The 24,355-nt window shown below is 36.4% G+C and overlaps 1 protein-coding gene across 4 annotated transcripts in view; it reads left to right on the forward strand.

Annotated features, from left to right (window-relative positions):
* Window positions 1–24,355, forward strand: part of EPM2A (EPM2A glucan phosphatase, laforin) — a 150,664-nt gene that overhangs the window by 68,091 nt on the left and 58,218 nt on the right. For all 4 annotated transcript variants that reach the window (XR_006818261.1, XR_006818262.1, XM_046004358.1 and 1 more), the window contains exon 2: window positions 1,891–2,065. Coding sequence is in view for 2 of the 4 variants with exons in the window: in XM_046004358.1 (XP_045860314.1) it covers window positions 1,891–2,065 (175 nt within the window). In the remaining 2 variants the exon portion in view is untranslated. The remainder of the gene's footprint in view (window positions 1–1,890; window positions 2,066–24,355) is intronic.

The raw sequence follows: 24,355 nt of genomic DNA on the forward strand, positions 1-24,355 counted from the left end.
CCCATATCCAGTTAATCACCATGTCCTGTGGTTTTTTTCTTCCTGAATCTGCCCACTCTTTTCTACTTCTACCTCTAGGCTTTCATCATCTCCTGCTTGGGCTAGAGCAGTAGTTTCTTAAATGGACTTTTTGCTTTAATCTCATTGCATTTGAATTAAATTTTTACTCTATAACCAGAGAGATACTTTTAAAATAAAAATTTGGTGATGTTACCTGCCTACTTAAAATATTTCATTTTTTGTTGTTCCTACGGAAAATACCAAAATCCTTTACATGACTTAGCACAGTGTAGGTCATGTAGTTAACATTTAATAAGTATTTGTGGAAAAATGAATAGATGAACTTATATAGTTTAGAGTGTGTGCTATTAAAAGAGTATTATTCACACATGCATCTCTATGTATCTCTTTTATTCTTGTTATATTTCTATTTGATATGTTTATAGAACTGGAGTTGCTAGTACAGTTTGGTTTTCATCATCATTAATATTTAATATATCAAGGGTAAAGGACCACTTGGTGTAGTGCCTTGTAGCCATCAAGAGAAAAAGAGAAGTCTGATCTAGGAGGATCAGTGATGATTTATTAATGGAACCATCTTGTACCTCCTACCTGATGCAGGGGATTTATATCCTAAAGAATGGCCCAATGACTTATTTTTTTTGTTTTTGAGATTTTATGCCAAATAACTTTAGGTAAAATATTCTATAAGATAGATCAAGGAACAAATGAGTCTGATTTTTATATTTGTAACAAATGTGACTTATTCCTATTTTTGTTTTACTTATACTTTTTTGCTTTGAAGACAGTATATGAAAATTAGGTAGTTTAAGGAAAGGAATGATTTGAAATGAGGTGGGCACATAAGAAGGGCAAATAGAAATAATGTATGAGTTATAATTTCATAGAAGTCAAGGATCTGTTTACTAGTGTAGTGGATACTGGGCAGAATGTGACATAGGCAAATAGTGTTTTCAGAGACATGTTCTTCCATCTGTCTCTTTTGGTTCACTCCGTGGAGGGAGGATGGTGTGTGCTGGTGCCTGAAGCAGGCGGAAAACAACATGAAGGTATCAGGTGCCTGAAAGATGGGGATCTAGGGGTATCAGTTTGCTACTAGCTTGGCACTTACTAGTTTTGTGACCTTGGGCAATATAGCTAATCTTTGTGATAATTTCCCATCTGAAAATAGTACTAACCATTGATTTACAGGCAGACTAGTTTGGATGTGATCATTTGTTTTATTATTTATTAATGTATTTATTTTAAAAATTCATTTGTTGTTTGAGCTGATGCTAAAACACTTTATTACTGATTCTTTTTTATTACTGATTTTAGTTATGAATTTGCATACCAAAAAGATAAAAAGGTTGCAAAATGACTCACAACGGGTATTTAGGGCACTGAGAGGTACCATTAAATTCTGAGAGTTAGTATGCTCTTGGAAAAATACGCATGTATTCAAAGGGAGCACAAAACTCTATGAAATTTGTATGTAATTACAAATTTCTTCTGTTTTCCCCCTCTAGTCTATTTTTGTTCATACTGAAATGTGTGGATTAATCAGCTTTGTATTTATTTTCTTTTCTTTTTTTTTTTTTTAAGATTTTATTTATTTATTTGACAGAGAGAGAGATCACAAGTAGGCAGAGAGGCAGGCAGAGTGAGAGGAGGAAGCAGTCTCCCTGCAGAGCAGAGAGCCCGATGCGGGGCTCGATCCCAGGACCCTGAGGTCATGACCTGAGCCGAAGGCAGCGGCTTAATCCACTGAGCCACCCAGGCGCCCCGTATTTATTTTCTTCTTATTATTAATTTTGCATCAGCTACTCTGTGGCTGTTTAAGCAAAACATTGATTTAATTGCTCTGTTTGTCATTTCTTCTTGTTCCAGGCAATGGACCTCACCATGACCGTTGCTGTACCTATAATGAAAAGAACTTGGTGGATGGTGTTTATTGTCTCCCAATAGGACACTGGATTGAGGCCACTGGGCACACCAATGAGATGAAGCACACTACAGACTTCTATTTTAATATTGCAGGCCACCAAGCCATGCATTATTCAAGGTAAAAATAGTGCCATGTTTATAAGCATAGAAATAGGACACAAGGTAATATTAGGACAATGGAAGTGTTAACTGTGTTGAAAACAGCAGTATCTCCCTTTGGATGGGGCATATAGGCCTGCAGTACTTTAAGGAGATGAATTATAGTGAATCACTGTGCGAGCTTTTCTGGTTCTAAATGTGAAAGATCCTTTGTATAAAATTCTTTTACTAATTATACTCTCTGGCATCCACATATTTTGACCAGATTGTATTTAACCAGTCTTTGTACTTTCATAGCGGTTCCTAGGTCAGCGTTTATCTCTTATGCTACTGAACAACACTGAAGCAAAAACTGGTGTCTCTTTATAAAATTTTATGGAGGTAAATGTGTGAAAATGTAGACATAAAACTAGCTTAGATGTGATCATTTGCTCTGTTATTTAGTAATATATTTATTTTTATTTGTTTATATAATTGCTATGCCAGCAATATGTGCCATAATAAAAATGCAAACACTGACGAGGATGCTAACTGAAAAGTAAGGTTCAATACACTCACCTTCATTACCACTCATCGGAAGTAATTATTTCCAATGATTTTATGGTGAGTTTTTCTGGAGTTTAATTCCAAGTCTTAAATAATATCCATATACTTTATTTGTTAATGTATCAATTTAAAAATCACTATTGTTTCCCATCTGTGGCATTAGAGATATTAATTTCACTTAGACTTGTTTTCTTTCCCCACTCCCACTTCCTGCCAGCTCATTAAAAAAATTCTTTTTTTTATTTAACTTCATAAAAATTCTATTTCTTGACCTATTCATTTTTGACAGTGTTTCTTGATTTCCTACTGAGTAAGTAGGATATTTATTGTCCTTGTATTTTCCTCCACATCTACTTCCACCTGTTACCACCTGTTTTGCATTACTTTCACATTTTCAAGGTTTACAGAATTTACAATTAATTTAGAAAATTAAGTTTTTTATAGTTTGATAATTTGAGAATGGAAACCAATAACTCAACATTTAGAATAGCATGTGAGTGTCATTTACTGTAGAATGTGCAGTGTTTATCCCATGGACAAAGAGAGGCATTCTCATGTTCTTAAAACCTGCATTGCTTTGAATGAGAGATGTTATTAGTACAAACAGGGTAGTGAATGGTAGGAGAGAGGATGCAACTCCATTATAGTGTTAGGGAATTCATGTTCTTCTTGGACATACCATTCTTGTAAATCCATGCTAGATGTTGACCATGCTGATGGATTGGAGGTAGAACATGAGGAAGAGAGGAGTTCAGCATGACCTGTGATTTTGTAGCCTGAGCAACTGGATTAATGGTGTTCTCTTTTTTAGACAGGAAGACAAGGAGATGAGCAGTTTGGAATATGGATTGAGATGATATTCTATTGTAGATGTAATATATTTGAAATGTAAGTTAGATTGCAGAAAGGAAATCAATTTGATGTCTGGAGTTTTGTGGAGAGATTGTGAATGGACAGATAAAATTGGAGGTATCAATATATGGATGACATTCAAAGTAATGAGTCCATTATTTATTTATTTTTAAAGTGTGTGTGTTTTTTTTTTGTTTTTGTTTTTGTGGTTTTTTTTTTTTTTTGTTGTTGTTTTTTTAAGAGAGAGAGAGCGCACAAGTGGAGTAAGGGGCAGAGGGAACGAGAAAGAATCCTCAAACAGACTCTCTGCTGAGTGTGGAACCTGACAGGGGGCTCGATATCATGATCCTGAGCAGAAATTGAGGCAGTTGCTTTCCGACTGAGCCAACCAAGCACTCTCCAAAATGATGAGTTTAGATGAGATCATTTAGTGAATGAGTGAAATATAGCAAAGGAAAGAGGTGAAAATAATAAGCCCTCATGTCCATACAATTTAGAGATAAAGAGAAGAGGATTCAGAAAAAAGAATTGAAAAGAAGCACCCATTGAGATGTCCTGACCTTTAGTGAGGTCGTGTTTCTGAGTTATTTTTCATGTTTGGTGAACCACATTTGTTGAAGGGTCCTGTTGTAGGTTCTAGGGATTTTCTTCTACTATTTGATTATTGTTCTTTTTTTAAAAGATAGGTTTATTTTTTTATTTATTTACTTCTTTATTTGATAGCAATCACAAGTAGGCAGAGAGGCAGGCAGAGAGACAGGCAGAGAGGGGGGCAGAGTGGAGGGCATGGGGGAAGCAGGCTCCCCGCCTAGCAGAGAGCCTGATGTGGGGCTTGATCCCAGGACCCTGAGATCATGACTGGAGCTGAGAGGCGGAGGCTTTAACCCACTGAGCCACCCAGGTATTCTTTGTTCTGTTGTTAAAGATCCTCCTTAGATGGATGTTGGACCTTCTGGATTTATATCTTATTCTTGACTTAAAAAATTTCTTTTTTTCATCTCTAGGTTTTATTGCTTTACATTTTAGGAGACTTCTTTTTTTTTCTTCCAACTCAACTAATTTTTTCCCTTAAATTTCCCTTTAATTTTTCCCTTAATTTTGATAATTGTATCCTTATTTTTTCTGGATTCTTATTTTGTTATTCCCTTTTTGCACATTAGCTAATTCTGCTTTGTAAATGGATATATTCTTGAGTCTTTCTTACAATATTAATGAGAATGATTTTGAAGTCTTCTCTTACCGAAATTATTTGTTCCCTCCAGAATCAGTTGTCCTCTACGCATTTTGGTCTTTTTCTTTTTTGTTGTTGGTTTTAAATGTAACTGGAAATTCTCAGTTGTTCACATTTATTATTCAAAGGAGGAGGTTGATTATTAAATTCAGTGAACATGAGTTTCCTCTGCCATTACTAGCTTCTGTACCTCTAATGGCTTTGGCACGAGTGTGTGCATGTGGGCAGATCATGTCTCCCTGAAGAGAAAAGAAACAGTTAGCCTGGGTACTACTGCTACCTCACCCTGAACTGAAAGATGAGGAGGACCTGTGTAGGGCACACTTCTCACTCTGAGAGCCTTTGTTCTCTATGTACGTTCCAATATTTATTTATTTATTTTTTAAAAGATTTTATTTATTTAGTTGACAGAGGGAGAGTGAGCACAAGCAGGGTGAGCTGTGGGCAGAGGGAGAGGGAGAAGCAGGGAGCTTCTGAGCAGGGAGCTCAGAAGTGGGGCTCAATCCCAGGACCCTGAGATCATGACCTCAGCCAAAGGCAGATGCTTAACAACTGAGCCATCCTGGCACCCCTAGGTTTCAATTTTTAAAGAAGGCATTTCTTCAGCTTCATATATAGTATCATAGCTGTATGTGGGGTGAATATGAAACATGTACTCATAGTTCTTTCACAGTCATGCAAAGACAGCTAAATTTTTTTAAATAGGAAACCACAAGCTGCTTTCCAGATTTTTTTTTTTAAATATTTTATTTATTTAACAGAGAGAAATCACAACTAGGCAGAGAGGCAGGCAGAGAGAGAGGAGGAAGCAGGCTCCCTGCGGAGCAGAGAGCCTGACGTGGGGCTCGATCCCAGGACCCCGAGACCATGACCTGAGCCGAAGGCAGTGGCTTAATCCACTGAGCCACCCAGGTGCCCCCAAAGACAGCTAAATTTAAAAATTTTCCTTAAAGCAACTTAGTTTTACATCTAAGTCTTTATTCTACTGGATTTGCAGATAATTCAACCTGTTATTATCCTTTTAAGGTGTATATGGATTTTTTGTGTGTGTGTGTATCTGTATATGTGTACATGTATTTGTATATATATGTGTGTATATATATATTATACCCATTTGTTGAGAGTTATCATAAATGGATGTTGAATTTAGTCATGCCTTTTCATTTTCATTATATACATATAATATGAGTATATACATATACACACACACACACACAAATATACATATTTATACCTGAGAAGGATAATAATAGGTTGAAATGATATATAATGTATATGAATAGATATAATATCTAAGTAATACTTATCATATATAATAAGCATATGGTTATACCTGAGGTACTATATATATATATATATATATGTAACATAAAAATGCATACTATATACTTGGGATATATTTATAATGGGATAAAATCTCAGGTTTATCAGTTTTGGATTTAATAGTAGTATCCTTTGTTCCTCTATTTATCTCTATAACATAGATTACTGGGAACTTGGTAATAAATAATACTTGTTTATAGTGGACCTGGAGCCATATGTTTACTTTTAAGGTGTCCTGTTAACTTCCAAGATTTCTCACAGTCAGTCCCAAAGTCATCTACTTGAAAATCAGTTGGGTGGTGTGATTTTTTAAAAAAATTTTGAATTGAGGCATAATTGACATATAACATTATATTACTTTCAGGTTTACGACAATAATTCAGTATTGGTATACCCTGTGAAATGATCACCACAATAAGTCTAGTTTCCCTTGTCACTATATAAAGTTACATAATATACATATGGTATTATTGACTATAATCATCAAGCTGTATATTACATCTCTATGATTTGTGTATTTATGACTGTAAGTTTGCACCCTTTAACCCTTTCTCCCCCACATGCCCCACCTCTTATCCCCTTCCTATCTGGCAACCATCAATCTGTTCTCTTCGTCTATCAGTTTTGTTTTGTTTTTTAGATTCCACATATAATTGAAATCATATGGTGTCTTTTTCTCTTAGTTGTTTCACTCAGTATACTCTTAAGTTCTATCCATGTTGTTGCAAATGAAGGTTTGATTTTTAGTGGCTGAATAGTATTCCTGTGTGTGTGTGTGTGTGTGTGTGTGTGTGTGTGTGTGAGAGAGAGAGAGAGAGAGAGAGACAGACAGAGAGAGGACCACACAAATTTGCATTCCCACCAATAGTGAATGAGGGTTCCCTTTTCTCCTTATCCTTACCAACACTTGTTATTTCTTGTCTTTTTGATAGCAACCATTCTGATAGATGTTAGCATGATAACTCATTATGATTTTGATTTGCATTTCCCTGATGTTAGTGATGTCAAGCATCTTTTCATGTACCTCTTTGCCATTTGTATGGAGAAATGTTTATTCATATCCTCTGCTCATTTTTTTTTTCCCATTTTATTTATTTTTTTCAGCATAACAGTATTCATTGTTTTTGCACAACACCCAGTGCTCCATGCAAAACGTGCCCTCCCTATTACCCACCACCTGTTCCCCCAACCTCCCACCCCTGACCCTTCAAAACCCTCAGGTTGTTTTTCAGAGTCCATAGTCTCTTATGGTTCGCCTCCCCTCCCCAGTGTCCATAGCCCCCTCCCCCTCTCCCAATCCCACCTCCCCCCAGCAACCCCCAGTTTGTTTTGTGAGATTAAGAGTCATTTATGGTTTGTCTCCCTCCCAATCCCATCTTGTTTCATTTATTCTTCTCCTATCCCCCTAACCCCCCATGTTGCTTCTCCATGTCCTCATATCAGGGAGATCATATGACAGTTGTCTTTCTCCGATTGACTTATTTCACTAAGCATGATACGCTCTAGTTCCATCCACGTCGTCGCAAATGGCAAGATTTCATTTCTTTTGATGGCTGCATAGTATTCCATTGTGTATATATACCGCATCTTCTTTATCCATTCATCTGTTGATGGACATCTAGGTTCTTTCCATAGTTTGGCTATTGTAGACATTGCTGCTATAAACATTCGGGTACACGTGCCCCTTCGGATCACTACGTCTGTATCTTTAGGGTAAATACCCAGTAGTGCAATTGCTGGGTCATAGGGTAGTTCTATTTTCAACATTTATTCCAGGGCTGCAGGGTTGGTTCAACATCCGCAAATCAATCCATGTGATACAACACATTAATAAAAGAAAGAACAAGAACCATATGATACTCTCAATAGATGCTGAAAAAGCATTTGACAAAGTACAGCATCCCTTCCTGATCAAAACTCTTCAAAGTGTAGGGATAGAGGGCACATACCTCAATATTATCAAAGCCATCTATGAAAAACCCACCGCAAATATCATTCTCAATGGAGAAAAACTGAAAGCTTTTCCACTAAGGTCAGGAACACGGCAGGGATGTCCATTATCACCACTGCTATTCAACATAGTACTAGAAGTCCTAGCCTCAGCAATCAGACAACAAAAAGAAATTAAAGGCATCCAAATTGGTAAAGAAGAAGTCAAACTATCACTCTTCGCAGATGATATGATACTATATGTGGAAAACCCAAAAGACTCCACTCCAAAACTACTAGAACTTGTACAGGAATTCAGTAAAGTGTCAGGATATAAAATCAATGCACAGAAATCAGTTGCATTTCTGTACACCGACAACAAGACAGAAGAAAGAGAAATTAAGGAGTCAATCCCATTTACAATTGCACCCAAAACTATAAGATACCTAGGAATAAACCTAACCAAAGAGGCTAAGATCTATACACAGAAAATTATAAAGTACTTATGAAAGAAATTGAGGAAGACACAAAGAAATGGAAAAATGTTCCATGCTCCTGGATTGGAAGAATAAATATTGTGAAAATGTCCATGCTACCTAAAGCAATCTACACATTTAATGCAATCCCTATCAAAATACCATCCATTTTTTTCAAAGAAATGGAACAAATAATCCTCAAATTTATATGGAACCAGAAAAGACCTCGAATAGCCAAAGGAACGTTGAAAAAGAAAGCCAAAGTTGGTGGCATCACAATTCCGGACTTCAAGCTCTATTACAAAGCTTTCATCATCAAGACAACATGGTACTGGCACAAAAACAGACACATAGATCAGTGGAACAGAATAGAGAGCCCAGAAATCGACCCTCAACTCTATGGTCAACTAATCTTCGACAAAGCAGGAAAGAATGTCCAATGGAAAAAAGACAGCCTCTTCAATAAATGGTGCTGGGAAAATTGGACAGCCACATGCAGAAAAATGAAATTGGACCACTTCCTTACACCACACACGAAAATAGACTCCAAATGAATGAAGGACCTCAATGTGAGAAAGGAATCCATCCAAATCCTTGAGGAGAATGCAGGCAGCAACCTCTTCGACCTCAGCTGTAACAACATCTTCCTAGGAACAACGGCAAAGGCAAGGGAAGCAAGGGCAAAAATGAACTATTGGGATTTCATCAAGATCAAAAGCTTTTGCACAGCAAAGGAAACAGTTAACAAAACCAAAAGACAACTGACAGAATGGGAGAAGATATTTGCAAATGACATATCAGATAAAGGGCTAGTATCCAAAATCTATAAGGAACTTAGCAAACTCAACACCCAAAGAACAAACAATCCAATCAAGAAATGGGCAGAGGACATGAACAGACATTTCTGCAAAGAAGACATCCAGATGGCCAACAGACACATGAAAAAGTGCTCCACGTCACTCGGCATCAGGGAAATACAAATCAAAACCACAATGAGATATCACCTCACACCAGTCAGAATGGCTAAAATTAACAAGTCAGGAAATGACAGATGCTGGCGAGGATGCGGAGAAAGGGGAACCCTCCTCCACTGTTGGTGGGAATGCAAGCTGGTGCAACCACTCTGGAAAACAGCATGGAGGTTCCTCTGCTCATTTTTTAATTGGATTGTTTGAGTTCTTTATATATTTTGGATGTTAACTCCTTGTAAGATGATATGATTTGCAAATATTCCATTCAGTAGGTTGCCCTTTTATTTTGTTGATGGTTTCCTCTGTTGTGCAGAGGTTTTTAGTTTGATGTAAGCACATTTTGTTTATTATTGCTTTTGTTGACATTACCTTAGAGTCAGATCCAAAAAAAAAATTTCGCAAAGAACAATGACAAGGAGATAATTGCCCGTTTTTTCTTGTAGGAATTTTATGGTTTCAGGTCTTACATACAAGTATTCTAATCCATTTTGAGTTAAGTGTACTATACTTTGTATAGTGTAAGATAGGGGTCCAGTTTTATTCTTTTGCATAGGCAGTCCAGTTCTCCCAATACTGTTTATTGAAGACTCTCCTATCTTCATTATATATTCTTTACTTCTTTGTCATATATAAATTGTCCATACAGACAAAAGTTTATTTTTGGACTTCCTATTTTGTCGTATTGATCTATGTATCTGTCTTTATGCCAATCCATACTATTTTGGTTACTATAACTTTGTAATATAGTTTGAAATCAAGGAGTATGATTTTGCTTTGTTCTTCTTTCTCAAGATTGCTTTGGCTATTTGGGTTCTTTTGTGGTTCCATAGAAATTTTTAGGATTGTTCTATATTTTTGAAAATTGCCATTGGGATTTTGAATAGATTTCATTGACCCCATAGATTGCTTTGGATAATATGGACCTTTTAATAATATTAATTTTTAAATCCATGAGCACAGAATATTTTTCCATTTATTTGTGTATTCTTCAATTTCTTTTATTAGTGTCTTTTAGGTTTTTAGTGTGCAGGTTTTTCACCTTCTTGATTAAACTTATTCCTAGGTATTTTATTCTTTTCGATGCAACTGTAAATGGGATTGTTTTCTTGACTTCTGTGATAGTTTGTTGTTAGTGTATAAAATCTACAGATATTTGTATGTTGATATTGTATCCTGTAACTTTACTGAATTTGTGTTCTTACAGGGTTTTGTGTGTGTGTGTATGTATGTGTATGTCTCTGTGTGTGGAGTCTTTATAGAGTCTTCTCTATATAAAATCATGTTGTTTGCAAATAGTTTCAGCTTTACTTTTTCCTTTCCAATTTGGATACTTTTTATTTCTTTTTCTTGTGTAATTCTCCTGGCTGGGATTCTCTATACAGTGTTGAATAAAAGTGGAAAGAATTGGAAATCCTTGTCCTGTTCTTGATCTTAGAGAAGAAACTTTTAGCTTTTCACTGGTCAGTATGATGTTAGATGTAAGCTTGTCATATATGATCTTTATTATGTTGAGGTACATTCCCTTTATATCTACTTTGTTGAGAGTTTTTATCATAAATAGGTGTTGAATTTAGTCACATTCTTTTCACATGTCTACTGTGATGTCATATGATTTTTATCTTTTGTTAATATGGTATAAATCATGTTGACTGATTTGCAGATACTGAGCTGTCCTTTCATGCCCGAAACAAATCCCACTTGACCATGGTATATGATCTTCTTACTGTGGTGTTGAATTTGTGCTGCTAATATATATATATTTCATTTTTATTTGAGAGAGAGAGCAAGAGTGAGAGAGAGAACAAGTGAGCTGAAGGGCAGGGGGAGAAGCAGGCTCTTCACAGAGCAGGGAGCCAGATGTGGGGCTTGATCCTGTCACTCTGGGATCATGACCTGAGCTGAAGGCAGACGCTTAACCATCTGAGCCACCCAGATGCTCCTGGGCTGCTGGTATTTTATTGAGGATTTTTGCATTTGTGTTCATCAGAGATATTGGCTTGTAATTCTCTTTTTTGTGGTGTTCTTGTTTGGTTTTGGTACCAGGTTTATGCTGGCCTTGTAAAATGCTTTTGGAAGCATTCTTATATTTTCAGTTTTTTTAAGAAGAGTTTGAGGAGGATAGATATTGAAACTTCTTTGTGGGTCAGTTAAGCATCTGCCTTCAGCTCAAGTCATGATCCTCGGGTCCTGGGATTGAGCCCCATGTTGGGCTCCCTGCTTAGCGGGGGAGTCTGCTGCTGGTTCTCCCTCTCCCCTCCCACCCTGCCTGTGCTCTGTCTCTCTCAAATAAATAAATAAAATCTTAAGAAAAAGAAAACTTCTTTGAATATTTGGTAGAATTCAAAGTGAAGCAGATGAATCCTCTGGTCCTGGAATTTGTTGGGAGGTTTTTGATTACTGATTCATCTCCTTGCTAGTAATCAGTCTATTCAGATTTTCTATTTCTTCATGATTCAGTCATAATATTCTGTTTACCCATATTTTGGGTAAAATATTCTGTTAAAATATTCTGTTTACCCATTTTTTCTAGGTTGTTCAATTTGTTGGCATATAATTTTTCATAATAGTCCTTTGTGATTTTTTTGGTATTTCTTTAGTATCAGTTGTAACTTCCCCTCTTTAATTTCTGATGTTACTTATTTGAGCCTTCTCTCTCTTTTTTAAGGTGAGTCTAGCTAAATATTTATCAATTAAATTTTTTTTTTCAAAGAACCAGTTCTTAGTTTCTTTATTATTTCTATTGCCTTTTTAGTCTTTATTTCATTGATTTTTGTTCTGAGCTTTATTTCCTTCCATGTACTAACTGAGGCTTCATTTTTTCCCCCTCTTTTTCTAGCTATTTAGGTGTAATGTTTGATTATTTGAGGTTTTTCTTGTCTCTTGAGGGTTGCCTACCTTACTATGAATTTTCCTCCCAGAACTACTTTTGTTATACCCCATAGGTTTTGGTATATTGTATTATAATCTTCATTTGTCTCAAGGTATTTTTTTATATCTCCTTTGATTTCTTTCTTGAGTCATTTGTTCAGTAGCATGTTGGTTCTCCATATATTTGTGACTTTTTTCAGGTTTCTTTTTGTGTTTAATTTCTAGTTTTATATCGTTGTGGTCTGAAAAAACATTTTATATGACTTCATCTTCTTACATTTATTGAGTCTTGTTTTGCAGCCAAATTATGATCTATCCTGGAGAATACTCTTATGTACTTGAGAAGAATGTATCTTTTGTTGCTTTTAAATAGAATATTCTGTGTATAGTGGAGTATTAAATTCTCCTCTCATTATTGTATTATCTTCAGTTTCTCTCATAGGTCTGTTAATATTTGATTTACATATTTAGGTGCTCCTATGTTGAGCATATACATATTTATAAATGTTATATATTCTTGCCAGATTTATCCCTTTATCTTAAGTAATGCCCTTTCTTTTCTTTTATTTCATTCTTTGTTTTAAAGTTTATTTGTCTGCTATAAGCAGAGCTAGCTCAGGTTTCTTTTGGTTTCCATTTGCATAAAATACCCTTTTCTTTTCTTTTAGTTTCATTATGTGTATGTCCTTATATCTGAGGCTAGTCACTTGTAGGCAGCAAATAGAAGGGTCTTTTTTTGTTTGTTTGTTTGTTTTTTTAATCCATTCAGCCACTCTGTCTTTTTGTTAGAGAATTTATGTTAATTATAGGTAGATATGTACTTGTTGTCTTTGTTAATTGTTTTCTGGCTGTTTTATAGTTTCTTTCTGTTCCTTTCCTTTTTTCTTGCTCTCCTCCCTTGTGGTTTGATGACTTTCCATAGTATTATATTTAGATTCCCTTCTTATTATCTTTAACATCTTAATTTTCTTTTATTTTTTTCAGTGTTCCAAGATTCATTGTTTATGTACCACACCTAGTGCTCCATGCAATACATGCCCTCCTTAATTCCCACCACCAGGCTCACCCATTCCCCCACTACTTTACCTCAAAACCCTCAGTTTGTTTATTATTTTTTGTGTATTAGCTATTCGTTTTTGCTTTGTGGCTACAATGAGGCTTACACATATCAATCTATCTGGATCTATACCAGTCTATTTTAAGTTGATAGCCAAATAAGTTTGCATGCATTCTAAAAATTCTAAAAAAAAACTCTACAGTTTTACTACTACATTTTTACATACGTACTACTACTACATTACAGACTACATATGTTTTATGTTTTTGATGTCACACTTGACATTTTTACTTATTTATTTATTTAAAGGATTTACTTATTTATTTATTTAATTTTTAAATTAAATTAAGTTAAATTTTTAAAAATTAAATTAATTTTTTTTGTGTGTGTTCCAAAATTCATTGCTTATGTGCCACACCCAGTACTCCATGCAATACATGCCCTCCTTAATACCTACCACCAGGCTCACCCAACCCCCATCCCCTACCCTCCAAAACCCTCAGTTTGTTTCTCAGAGTCCACAGTCTCTAATGGTTTGTCTCTCCCTCCAGTATCTCCCAACTCACTTCTCTCCATCTCCCCATGTCCTCCGTGTTATTCCTTATGCTCCACAAGTAAGTGAAACTGTATGATAACTGACTCTCTCTGCTGGACTTATTTCACTCAGCATTATCTCCTGCAGTCCCTTCCATGTTGATGCAAAATTTGGGTATTCATCCTTTCTGATGGAGGCATAATACTCCATTGTATATATGGACCATATCTTCTTTATCCATTCATCCATTGAAGGGCATCTTGGTTCTTTCCACAGTTTGGCGACTGTGGCCATTGATGCTATGAACACTGGGGTACATATGGCTCTTCTTTTCACTATATCTGTATCTTTGGGGTAAATACCTAGTAGTGTAATTGCAAGGTCATAGGGAAGCTCTATTTTTAATTTCTTAAGGAATCTCCACACTGTTTTCCAAAGTGGCTGCACCAACTTGCATTCCCACCAAGAATGTAAGAGGGTTCCCCTTTCTCCACATCCTCTCCAACACTTGTTGTTTCCTGTCTTGTCGATTTTGGTCATTCTAACTGGTGGAAGGTGGTATCTCAACGTGGTTTTGATTTTAATCTCCCTGATGGCTAATGATGATGAACATTTTTTCATGTGTCTGTTAGCCATTTGTATGTCTTCATTGGAGAAGTGTCTGTTCATGTCTTCTGCCCATTTTTTGACATTATTATCTGTTTTTTGAGTGTTGAGTTTGAGTTCTTTGTAGATCTTGGATATCAGCCGTTTGTAGTGTCATTTGCAAATATCTTCTTTGCACGTGTGTGGTTTCCCTTGTATGTGACAAGTTATTTTTCTCTTGCTGCTTCTAGGATTCTCTTTTTGTCTTTTACTTTTATTTCATTAAAGTTAATTAACATTTTAATGATAATGTGTCTTGGTATGGATCTCTTCAGGTTCCTCGTAGTTGGGTATTTCTGAACTTCCTGGATCTGGATGTTTGTTTCCTTCGCTAGGATAAGGAAGTTTTTAGCCTTTATTTCTTCAAATAGGTTTTCTTTCTCTTTCTTTTCCTTCTGGGACTACTATGAGAAGAATGTTGTTCCATTTGATGTCCTGTAGGTTCCATAAGCTGTCTTCACCTTTTCAAATTCTTGTTTCTTTTTGCTGCTCTCCTTGGGTGAGTACCACAGCCCTGTTTTCCCTGTCAGTGGTCCTTCGTTCTGCTTCATCTGGTTTGCTGTTGACCCACTCTTGTGTATTTTTGACTCCAGTTATTGCATTCCGCAGCTCTGCAACTTTTGTTTGGCATGTTCTTCTGTTTTCCATCACTTACTTGAAGTTCTCTGTGTTCATCCATTCTTCTTCCAAGATTGGTAAGCATCTTTATGATCTCTTAATCAGGTGCTTTACTTATCTTTGTTTCTGTAAGTTTTTTTCCTGGGGTTTTATCTTGTTCTTTTTTTTGGAACATACTCCTATGTTTCTTAAGTTTGGCTAACTCTGTTTCCTTTTTTTAAAAAGATTTTATTTATTTTAGAGAGAGAGAGAGAAAGTGTGTGAGCAGGGGGAGGGGCAGAGAGGGAGAGAAAGAGAATGTCAAGCTGAGCACAGAGCCCAATGCAGGTCTTGATCCCAGACACTGAGATCATGACCTGAGGTGAAATCAAGAGTTGACCACTTAATGGACAGCCATCTGGAAGCCTTGACTCTTTTTTGTTTTTATGTATTAGGTGAAACATATCTTTTTCAGTGTTGAAGGAATGGTCACAGGAAGACTGGTGGTCTGTTTCAGTGTGCTTTCTGTACAGTTACCTCTAGAAGATAGCCTGCCAAGAACTATCTCTGATGTTTCATCTCTATGGGGCCCAGAAGGATAAGACCCACTGGCCACAAGTTGCAGGCATTCAAGGGGAGTCCTCTGTGTGGATGCTGTTGCTGGCTTTGGCAGGACTGTGGGGGTAGCACTGGGTTGGGGTTACCCACCTGCCAGGTTTAGCAGGGCAGAATTGTGGGGGGAACATTGGGCCCAGGACAAGACTGCCAACCAGGTTTAGCAGGGCAGGGTCACAGGAGAGTGTAGGGTGCTGGCAAGTAGTGCTAATGAGGTAGAGAGAGAGAGGGTACAAAAATGGTGCCTGCCAGGGCCAGCACTATTGAGGTTGAAGGAGAATGCACAAATGTTGCTTCTAGCACCTCTGTTCCCAGAGAGAGTTCCAGTAGACCACTGCCCCTTTGGCAGATGCTTTAAGATTATCCAATGACTCTCCTTCACTTATGGTCTAGTTGTGTTTCAACCTGATGCTTTTGCACTAGGATCCCAGGGTGAGTGAGTCTATGTATGACCACTTCAAGAGTTTCATCCACCCTCCCTTTTTTTCTTTTAAAGATTTTATTTATTTATTTGTTAGAGAGAGAGATAGAACACAAACAGAGGGAGTGGCACACAGAGGGAGAAACAGGTTCTCTGCTGAGCATGGCATCCAATGTGGGGCTCAATCCCAGGACCCTGAGATCATGACCTGAGCCAAAGGCAGATGCTTAACTTACTGAGACACCTAGGCATCCCAAGAATTTCTTTGGGTATCCTGGATGTAGCACTTGGTTTCAAAGCGGATGTTTGGCAGGCTCCTCTCTCAAGTGAAGATCCCAAGGGCTGGGGGAACTGAGGTGGGGCTTGAACCCATCACTTCAGGGATGTGCGAGGTGTTTGTGAGATCCCATCTGCTTGTGGGCTGCTGTTCAGGGGTGTGGTTCCTGCAAGACTATGTCCCTGCCTCTCTTACCCATATCAGTTTGGCTTTTTTTATCCTTTGTTGTAGAAGATCTGCTCAGCTAGTTTTCAGGTCTTTTTCAGAGTTGTATATGTAGCTGTAGATTTGATGTGTCTGTAGGAGGAAGTGAGTTCAGGGTCTCCCTACACTGCCATCCTGAACCTGTCTCATGACTTTTTAAAATACAGATTTGTGTGTCCCACTGAGTCCTGGGAACTTTTTTTTCCAACGTCTCCATATGATTCTTATGGGCACAAAACTTTGAGAATATGTGTGATTAGTCCAATAAAGATAGTAACTTTGAATTTAAAAAAGGAGTGTTTTATGTATCTTCAGTCATTTTAGCTCAACTCTCCTTATGAATTAATTCATCCTCATGTGAAACTGGGCAAGGTAAGAAAATGAGTTCAGTTTATAAGAAAAGAGTTGTAAAGACATTCATATATTTCATTATTAACTTGAAAACATCTAATTATTTGCTTGTTATATTCATCTGACTATAAGGTTAAAATAATCTGTGAATTTATTGTAGCTGTTGAAATAGACACACAATATGTTATATGTTTGAACTTAAGTAATAGTAGAGGTCTTCAAACTCATCTAACAATTTTGTAATCTCAAATTAGCATTCTGTAGTTTGAATATGGGAGTGGAATTATGCCTGCACTTTTTTTTAATGGTTGGGTTAAATCTTATCAGAACTGAGTTGTCACTATCCTTCATAATGACAGGACTTTCAAGAATACAATATCCAACAATTAGGTTTTATATAATGCAGCAAGTTCATTCACTCAGTGAGAATTGTGTGAGTTCTTGTTTGTAACCCCTATCTCCAGTGCTGGACAGTTGAAGACGGAGAGCCAATGATCTCTGCTAGTAGGAACTCATGTTCTCACAAAAATGTAAACAGCTACAATATAGTGAGAATCTTGTTACGCTGGAGTTGTATATGTGGTGCAATGAGGGATGGGAGGAGAAGTCTGTAGCTCAAGGAAATATTGATGAATAAAACTTGAATAGAAACATGAAGGAGCACATTTAGGGAAGGAAGTCAAGTAAGGACAATAGCAGGTGCAAATGTACGGAGGTGTGAGAGTAATATTCAGCTGACCAAATAATTTTGTCCATTTGGGATAATTTTGAGAGTAAAAAGAGGTAATTTTAATAATCACCATGCATAACACATTAAAATAGGACTGTTCTGGACACACCAGAACATAGGACTACCTAAAGAACATGTCAACCAGAAGAGAACCTTCTATACCTCATTCAGATCCAGAGAGTTACACTGATAAACACTCTGGGACTCCGGAAATTCTTTTATAGAAATCCACACCCATTATGTCATATAACTATGTTTAGGGGGTTTATTTGGTACATTTTAGTTCAAAAATTTAGTCAAGTTATACAAGTATTTAACAAATGCGGTAGGTCTACAAGGTTTATTATGAAAAGAAGAAGTCTGCCTATATACCTGTGTCTCCCCCAGTTTGGTCTTTACACAGGCAACCATTTTCACACTGTTAAGCTGATTATTTGCTAATTACCTTCAGGTAAATGAAAAATAATGTCATTATATTGCCACTTCTTTGTTTTAGTTTTAGGTATTACCTATTGGTCTCACACCACAAAATATGAAGATTTAGCTCTTTTGTTTTTGTCCCTTTCCCCTATGAACCTCAGTGACTTCCTTTCTATTGTTCAGTTTTCCCAGTATAGTTATACAGTAATTTTGATGAAATCATTATTTTACATATTTATGTGTAAGCCTGTGTAAATGCTATTTAACACCCAGACTCTTCACAAATGTCTACATTTCCTTTGAAGAATATATAGCTTTTAGGGTTGCTATTGAGAAATAAAGGCGTTATGGCTCTTGATCCTTTATGTTTTAATTGCTTCCTCTGCCCCCAGAAGTGTATAGAATCTTTTCATCTCCAATATTATGAAATTTCTTGATGGTATGTCTTGATATAGGGCTATTTCTATCTATTTTGCTGAGCTCTCAGTGAGTAGACTTTTTTAATTCTGCAAATTCAGGTACTTCTTTGAAAGTAAATTTCTTTTTTTTTTTTAATTAAAGATTTTACTTATTTATTTGACAGATAGAGATCACAAGTAGGCAGAGAGGCAGGGGCAGAGAGAGAGGAAGGGAAGCAGGCTCCCCGCTGAGTAGAGAGCCAGATGTGGGGCTCCATCCCAGGACCCTGGGATCATGACCTGAGCCAAAGGCAGAGGCTTTAACCCACTGAGCCACCCAGGCGCCCCAGAAAGTTAACTTCTTGAATTATTTCTTTGATGATTTCTTTTCCTTTCTTTTTGGAACTGCTATGTTCAAATATTGGAACCTTGGCCTGAGTCATTTTTATTTTGGGTAGCTCTGTCTTTTTTTTTTCTTCTAACATATTTTTTTCAATATTCTATCCTATCCTATTCGTCTGGCCCAGGTAAGGTGCTACCTGCTAGAATAAGATTTTAAAAATCAGCCACATTCAGGCTAAACTTGGTACCAAGCTACATCTTCCTCTTCAGTAGACTTATTTTTAATGCAAAAGAATGAATAGTTGCATTAAAGATACAGGTAACTAATTTAGTGATGCTTTTGTGGAAAGAGATTGTAATTTCTGTATCTTGAAAAACCTTATTGCCAAATAAACACATTTCACAAGACATAAATTAGACTTTATGAAAATCATTTTACATGCTTTTGAAAAGAGTTATAGTTCAGAAACTGTATTATGAAAACATGCTTTTACTTTGTAGCTTCTGTGGCTTATAAAGAAAAGATATACCATAATTTTCAAAACTCAAAATTATTTTAAACACTGTAGAACAATAGTTTTGCACATTATGCTGTTGTATCTAGCACATTTTCTAAAATGAATGAAATTAATTACTTTGGTGACAGAGTGAGGAACTTGGGTGCCATCCAGTTCTTTCATTTTCCCTGGGTAACCTTAGGAAAATCCTATAACAATTATGGATTTCAGTTGCCTAATTTGCAAAGTGAACTGGTTGAACTAGATGACTGTTAAAGGCAATTCTGCAAATAAACTGGGATAAAAAATAATTTAAAAAAGCTAAGGTTTATGCAACATTTTGCCAATATGTTACATTGGCCTATGACTACATTCCATACAAGCATTTCTGGTTTCAGATCCGGGGACCAAATGCCAGCAACAGTGTTTTCCTCTAGATGGTACTTTCATTTTTGTAGCCCAGGGTGTACATTCAGTTCAACTCCTGAAGCTATATTTAGGAATACATACATTTTATAGCCTGTATACAAATAATCATTAAGTATGTATATACTTAGAGCGTTTTTACATTGCTTATATTTGTAATCAAATTTTGACAAGAAATCTCTTTTGGAGTCAATAAAGAATAACCACAAAATTTGGTGTGCAATAGGAACCAATCTCATTGTCATTCTGCAGTTCATTATCAAGACATTATTGGTTAAAAGAAGAATCTAATTTCAATTGGCATTTACATCTGATTGAATGATTTGAGATTTTTCTAAACATTGAAGCTAGGATTGTAATTGTTCATCCTAGTAAGAGAAGAAAACAGCATAAAAATCCTTTTTCCTATAGAAATAAAGTTCATATTTTATAAGGACAAATTAATTAAGGGATATCTTCTTTTTCTTATGCTTAAAATATATTTAATATGAAACATATTTAATATGTTAAAGTAGATATTATATATATATGCTTATATTGGGATGATTTATTTTCAACATTGTATTGAAAAATATTGGTGAGAGATAATAGCATTCTAATGGTAGTACGGACAAATGCAAACGTACCCCTCAAATTTTGTTTCTTAGTAGTCACTTAAAACATATCTACTAAAATTTGTGGAGAAAAAAGTTTTTGCTGGTGTGCTGTTGTGGAATCATACAAGTATGAAAATAGTAGCTGGATTCTGTGCTGTCTTGAATATTATTGTGTTGTTATTTAACTTAGGATTGAAATGTCTTGGGCACTGCCAAATGAGAGAGAAGCTTGGTTGAAGGAAGAAACTTGATTATCAGATCTCAGCTTGTGTCTGAATGGTAGGAATCATAGTAAGAAAGAGGGAATATTCTATCATATATATTAAGCAAATTGGATTCCTAAGCCATTATGTAGGCAAAATATGAAAACTTTCCTTTAAAAATATGGATTTTTTACTACCAAAGAGAACAGAGAAATGAGGATATATAGGGTACTGGAGAGTAGTTTATTTTATTTTTTTTAAAGATTTTATTTATTTATTTGAGAGAGAGAAAGAATGAACAGGGGGAGAAGCAGAGGGAGATGGACAAGCTGACTCCATGCTGAGCACAGATCTGGTGCTCTGATGCTGGGCTTGATCTCACAACCCTGAGATCATGACCTAAGCTGAAATCAAGAGTTGGACGCTTAAACGATTGAGCCACCCAGGTGCCCCAGTGGAAGGTAATTTCTTAGATGGGTGGTACTGCAGAATGTCTTAATGTTAAAGAGTATTCCATAGATGTTTGAGAAAAATTAATGATTAAGAAAAAGGAGAGATGGGGCATCTGGGTGGCTTAGTTGTTAAGCATCAGCCTTCGGCTCCAGTCATGATCCCAGGATGATCCCAGGGTCCTGGGATTGAGCCCCCATGGGGCTCCCTGCTCTTCAGGAGGTTTGCTTCTCCCTTTCCCACTCTCTGTGCTTGTGTTCCCTCTATCACTCTCTCTCTTTCTCTGTCAAATAAATAAATAAAATCTTAAAAAAAAAAAAAAGGAAAAAGAAATATGAGAGTTGTAGGCACAAAAATCTTTGGGTAAGCAGGAGTGACCTCTATCCAGAACAGATAGTTCATCCATGGTCATGGGAGGAAGGCTGAGTATTTGGGCATTGATGCAGGTAGGTCAGTGTGATAGTGAGAACATGTGGAAGTTCAGTTTTTCATTGCTTCTATTTTCTTAGTAAAATAGGAAGCGAGGTCATCAGATCAGAGTGACAAGAGAGAGGAATTTTGGCTTTGAATGAGATATATACACCAGGTAACTAATGGAATGTAAATGTACTGACTCTTGAATTTTAATTTTTATAAGACTCTCCCAATTCCAATATTGTAGAGGCCATGACAACCTCAAAAGAGTTATTCTCTCATAATAAATGAATACAGAAGACAGTCAGAATATTTTTGACAAGCTGAGATAGAAAGGCTTTTTCTATGGTTTTCTGTGTGACTCTAACCTGATCAGAAAGGACTTCATTAAAATGGAGTCTTGGTAGGATGGGCTTATATTCCATGTTTTTGAAAGCTAGAATTAAATTGATTATGTTCAGCTGTTATGGAATGTCGACTTCAGGAAGACCAGTGAATTTATTTATATTAGAATCAGTGAATACATGAGGCAATTGTCTTGTTTTCAGAGGGTTGGATACCTAGATCCCATTGTCAATCATTGATTATGACCATATCTGACTAGTTTCTCAGATCACAGCCTCATCTTTGCTGAACAGAAGTGTTATCAAACCCACGGAGGAGGGATTAATTAAGAAATAATAGTCAAAATGCATATGTTACTATATATGAGAATCATACTATATATGAGAATTTTGCTGTTAGTTATTTTCATATCATAGAGACTCTATCATGACTTTCTGTGTACACTTTTCTTTTTGAAAAAGGAGATCTTTATTTTCATGCTGTGATCAATTATAAAATGCTACCCTCATCCTTTTCCTAGGTCTTTTAAAATTTTTTCTTTGAATGTCATGTAGATTTATTGTTCTTGATACATGAATCAATAGCAATAAACATATTAATTCATTTGAATGTGTAAATATACTCTGAAAAAATACAGCGTATCACACACACACATACATATACACACAATGTGTACTGGTAAAAGCTTTTCACAAGGATTGTATTGGGCAAGTAAAACCATCATAATGCTTTATAATTCTTGGCTACTTCTCAGTATGAGAGAACAGGACATGGCATCCTTTCATGTTACAGAGGAACTTAGTGGGAACCAAAGCTGCGTAACAGCTGACTCATTCCCAGATTCCCCTTCAGGCACCTGTTTTCTCCTCATAAGATGGGGCCTCCATTTTTCTTGTCCCAGAGCATTTGCTGTGAATCAAAACGCATTTCTGAATGCAAACACATGACCAAAAACCCACTTATTTTTGCTAATCAAATTTTATTTTTCTGAAATCTTTTATTTATTTATTTGAGAGAGAGAGAGAGAGATAGAGAGAGAGAGCGTGAATGGTGGTGGGGGAAGGGGCACAGGGAGAGGGAGAGTGAGAGAATCTCAAGCATACTCCTTGCTCACTCCCACACTTCTGAGATCACGACCTGAGCCCAATCCAAGAGTCAGATGCTTAACCAACTGAGTCGCCCATGACTAATCAAATTTTAAAATTTATAAAGTCCACATAAGTCTAGGTAAGTTAAATTAACTATAAGAAGAACCTGAAACCTTTTCCTTTCTCTCATCACCTTCATGCCATTTTTTGAAAAGCAGTATTTATTCAGCTCTTTGCCTTGTAACTCATTTGCTTGTCCCTTCCCACCTTATGGTCTTGAAGAATTGTGCCAGTTGCTTGTCTTGCTTCCTCTTTTCCTAGATGGCAGATCCTGTCCCAACACCCCTTTCTTCTTCAAGATTCCTTTGCTTGGCTTCTTTTGTTTTTCTCTGACAATTATTATTAATCTTCTGAAATTAGTCTCTGGCTTTCCCATAGCTACACCCATTATCCAGAATTTTATTGCACTTGCTGTTATGATTAGGGTGTATCAGTTTTAGAGGGAGGCATTTTATGAAAAGATAGTCCAGTATAAACAACGTCACATTGTTTTTCTACTGCTACTCCAGCTTCATTGTTGAGGTCTGATTCCTCACGTGCATTTTTATGGGGGCTGATTATATAAAGTCCCAACACTCAAAGGGACGTGTTTGCATTCAGTAGGCAGTCACCAGAGAATTTATTTAAATGGTGACCTCCCCAAGGATTTAAGAGGAAGAGAAACCTAAATCCAAAATTAATGATCAATCAGGAGTGAAACTGAACTCATGAATGGCAAATCAATAAGAAGGGGATCCAGTTGTTATAAAAATAATAGGTGCACACACATGAGAAGCCATTTTGTTGTGCAAAGTGAAGTGTGTCTGCATCTGTAAAGCTCCCTGTATGTTTAGTTACATCATAGAAAAAGTAGAAAAGAAGAAAAAAGAAGGAAGGACAGAGAAGATAGCAGGAGGGAAGAAGGCATATAGATTTTTTTGGCAGGGGAGGGTGTCTTGGCTACTTTCCATTCCATTTTTCTGGGATAGCAGGTGGCAACGTGGATTATTTTTTCAATCCCATTTCCTTCTGAAGCACGCTCTATCCCGTGAAAGTTCTTTCTGAATAGTCTTTTGTTTCTGGTGTTACCAGAGGTTTGGGCTTAGGGTTTCTAATATGTCTCACTGATTATAGCCATGATGATGAGTTTTTTTTATTACCAGGTCTTTTCAAAGAAAACAAAGCCCAGGGATGCAGTGAAAGAAAAAAGCATTTTCAGAGAGATCTGTGTTGATCAACGGTCCTCAGCCAGAATAATCACTCTTTACAGTTGCTGGGGTTTTGAGAGCTGTTCCTTAATTTGGGATATTCAAGACAGATATTGTTAATTGAGTCAAGGCAGAGTCGATAAAAATGGTATCACAAAAGCTGGAAATACATGTGGTTAATTGAACATCAGAACACCACATTTCAAAATACGTTTTTTTATGAACTTGTTAGCATTATCCCATACTTGAAAAGAA

Source organism: Meles meles, chromosome 5, assembly GCF_922984935.1.
Source record: "Meles meles chromosome 5, mMelMel3.1 paternal haplotype, whole genome shotgun sequence".
Taxonomy (NCBI): domain Eukaryota; kingdom Metazoa; phylum Chordata; class Mammalia; order Carnivora; family Mustelidae; genus Meles; species Meles meles.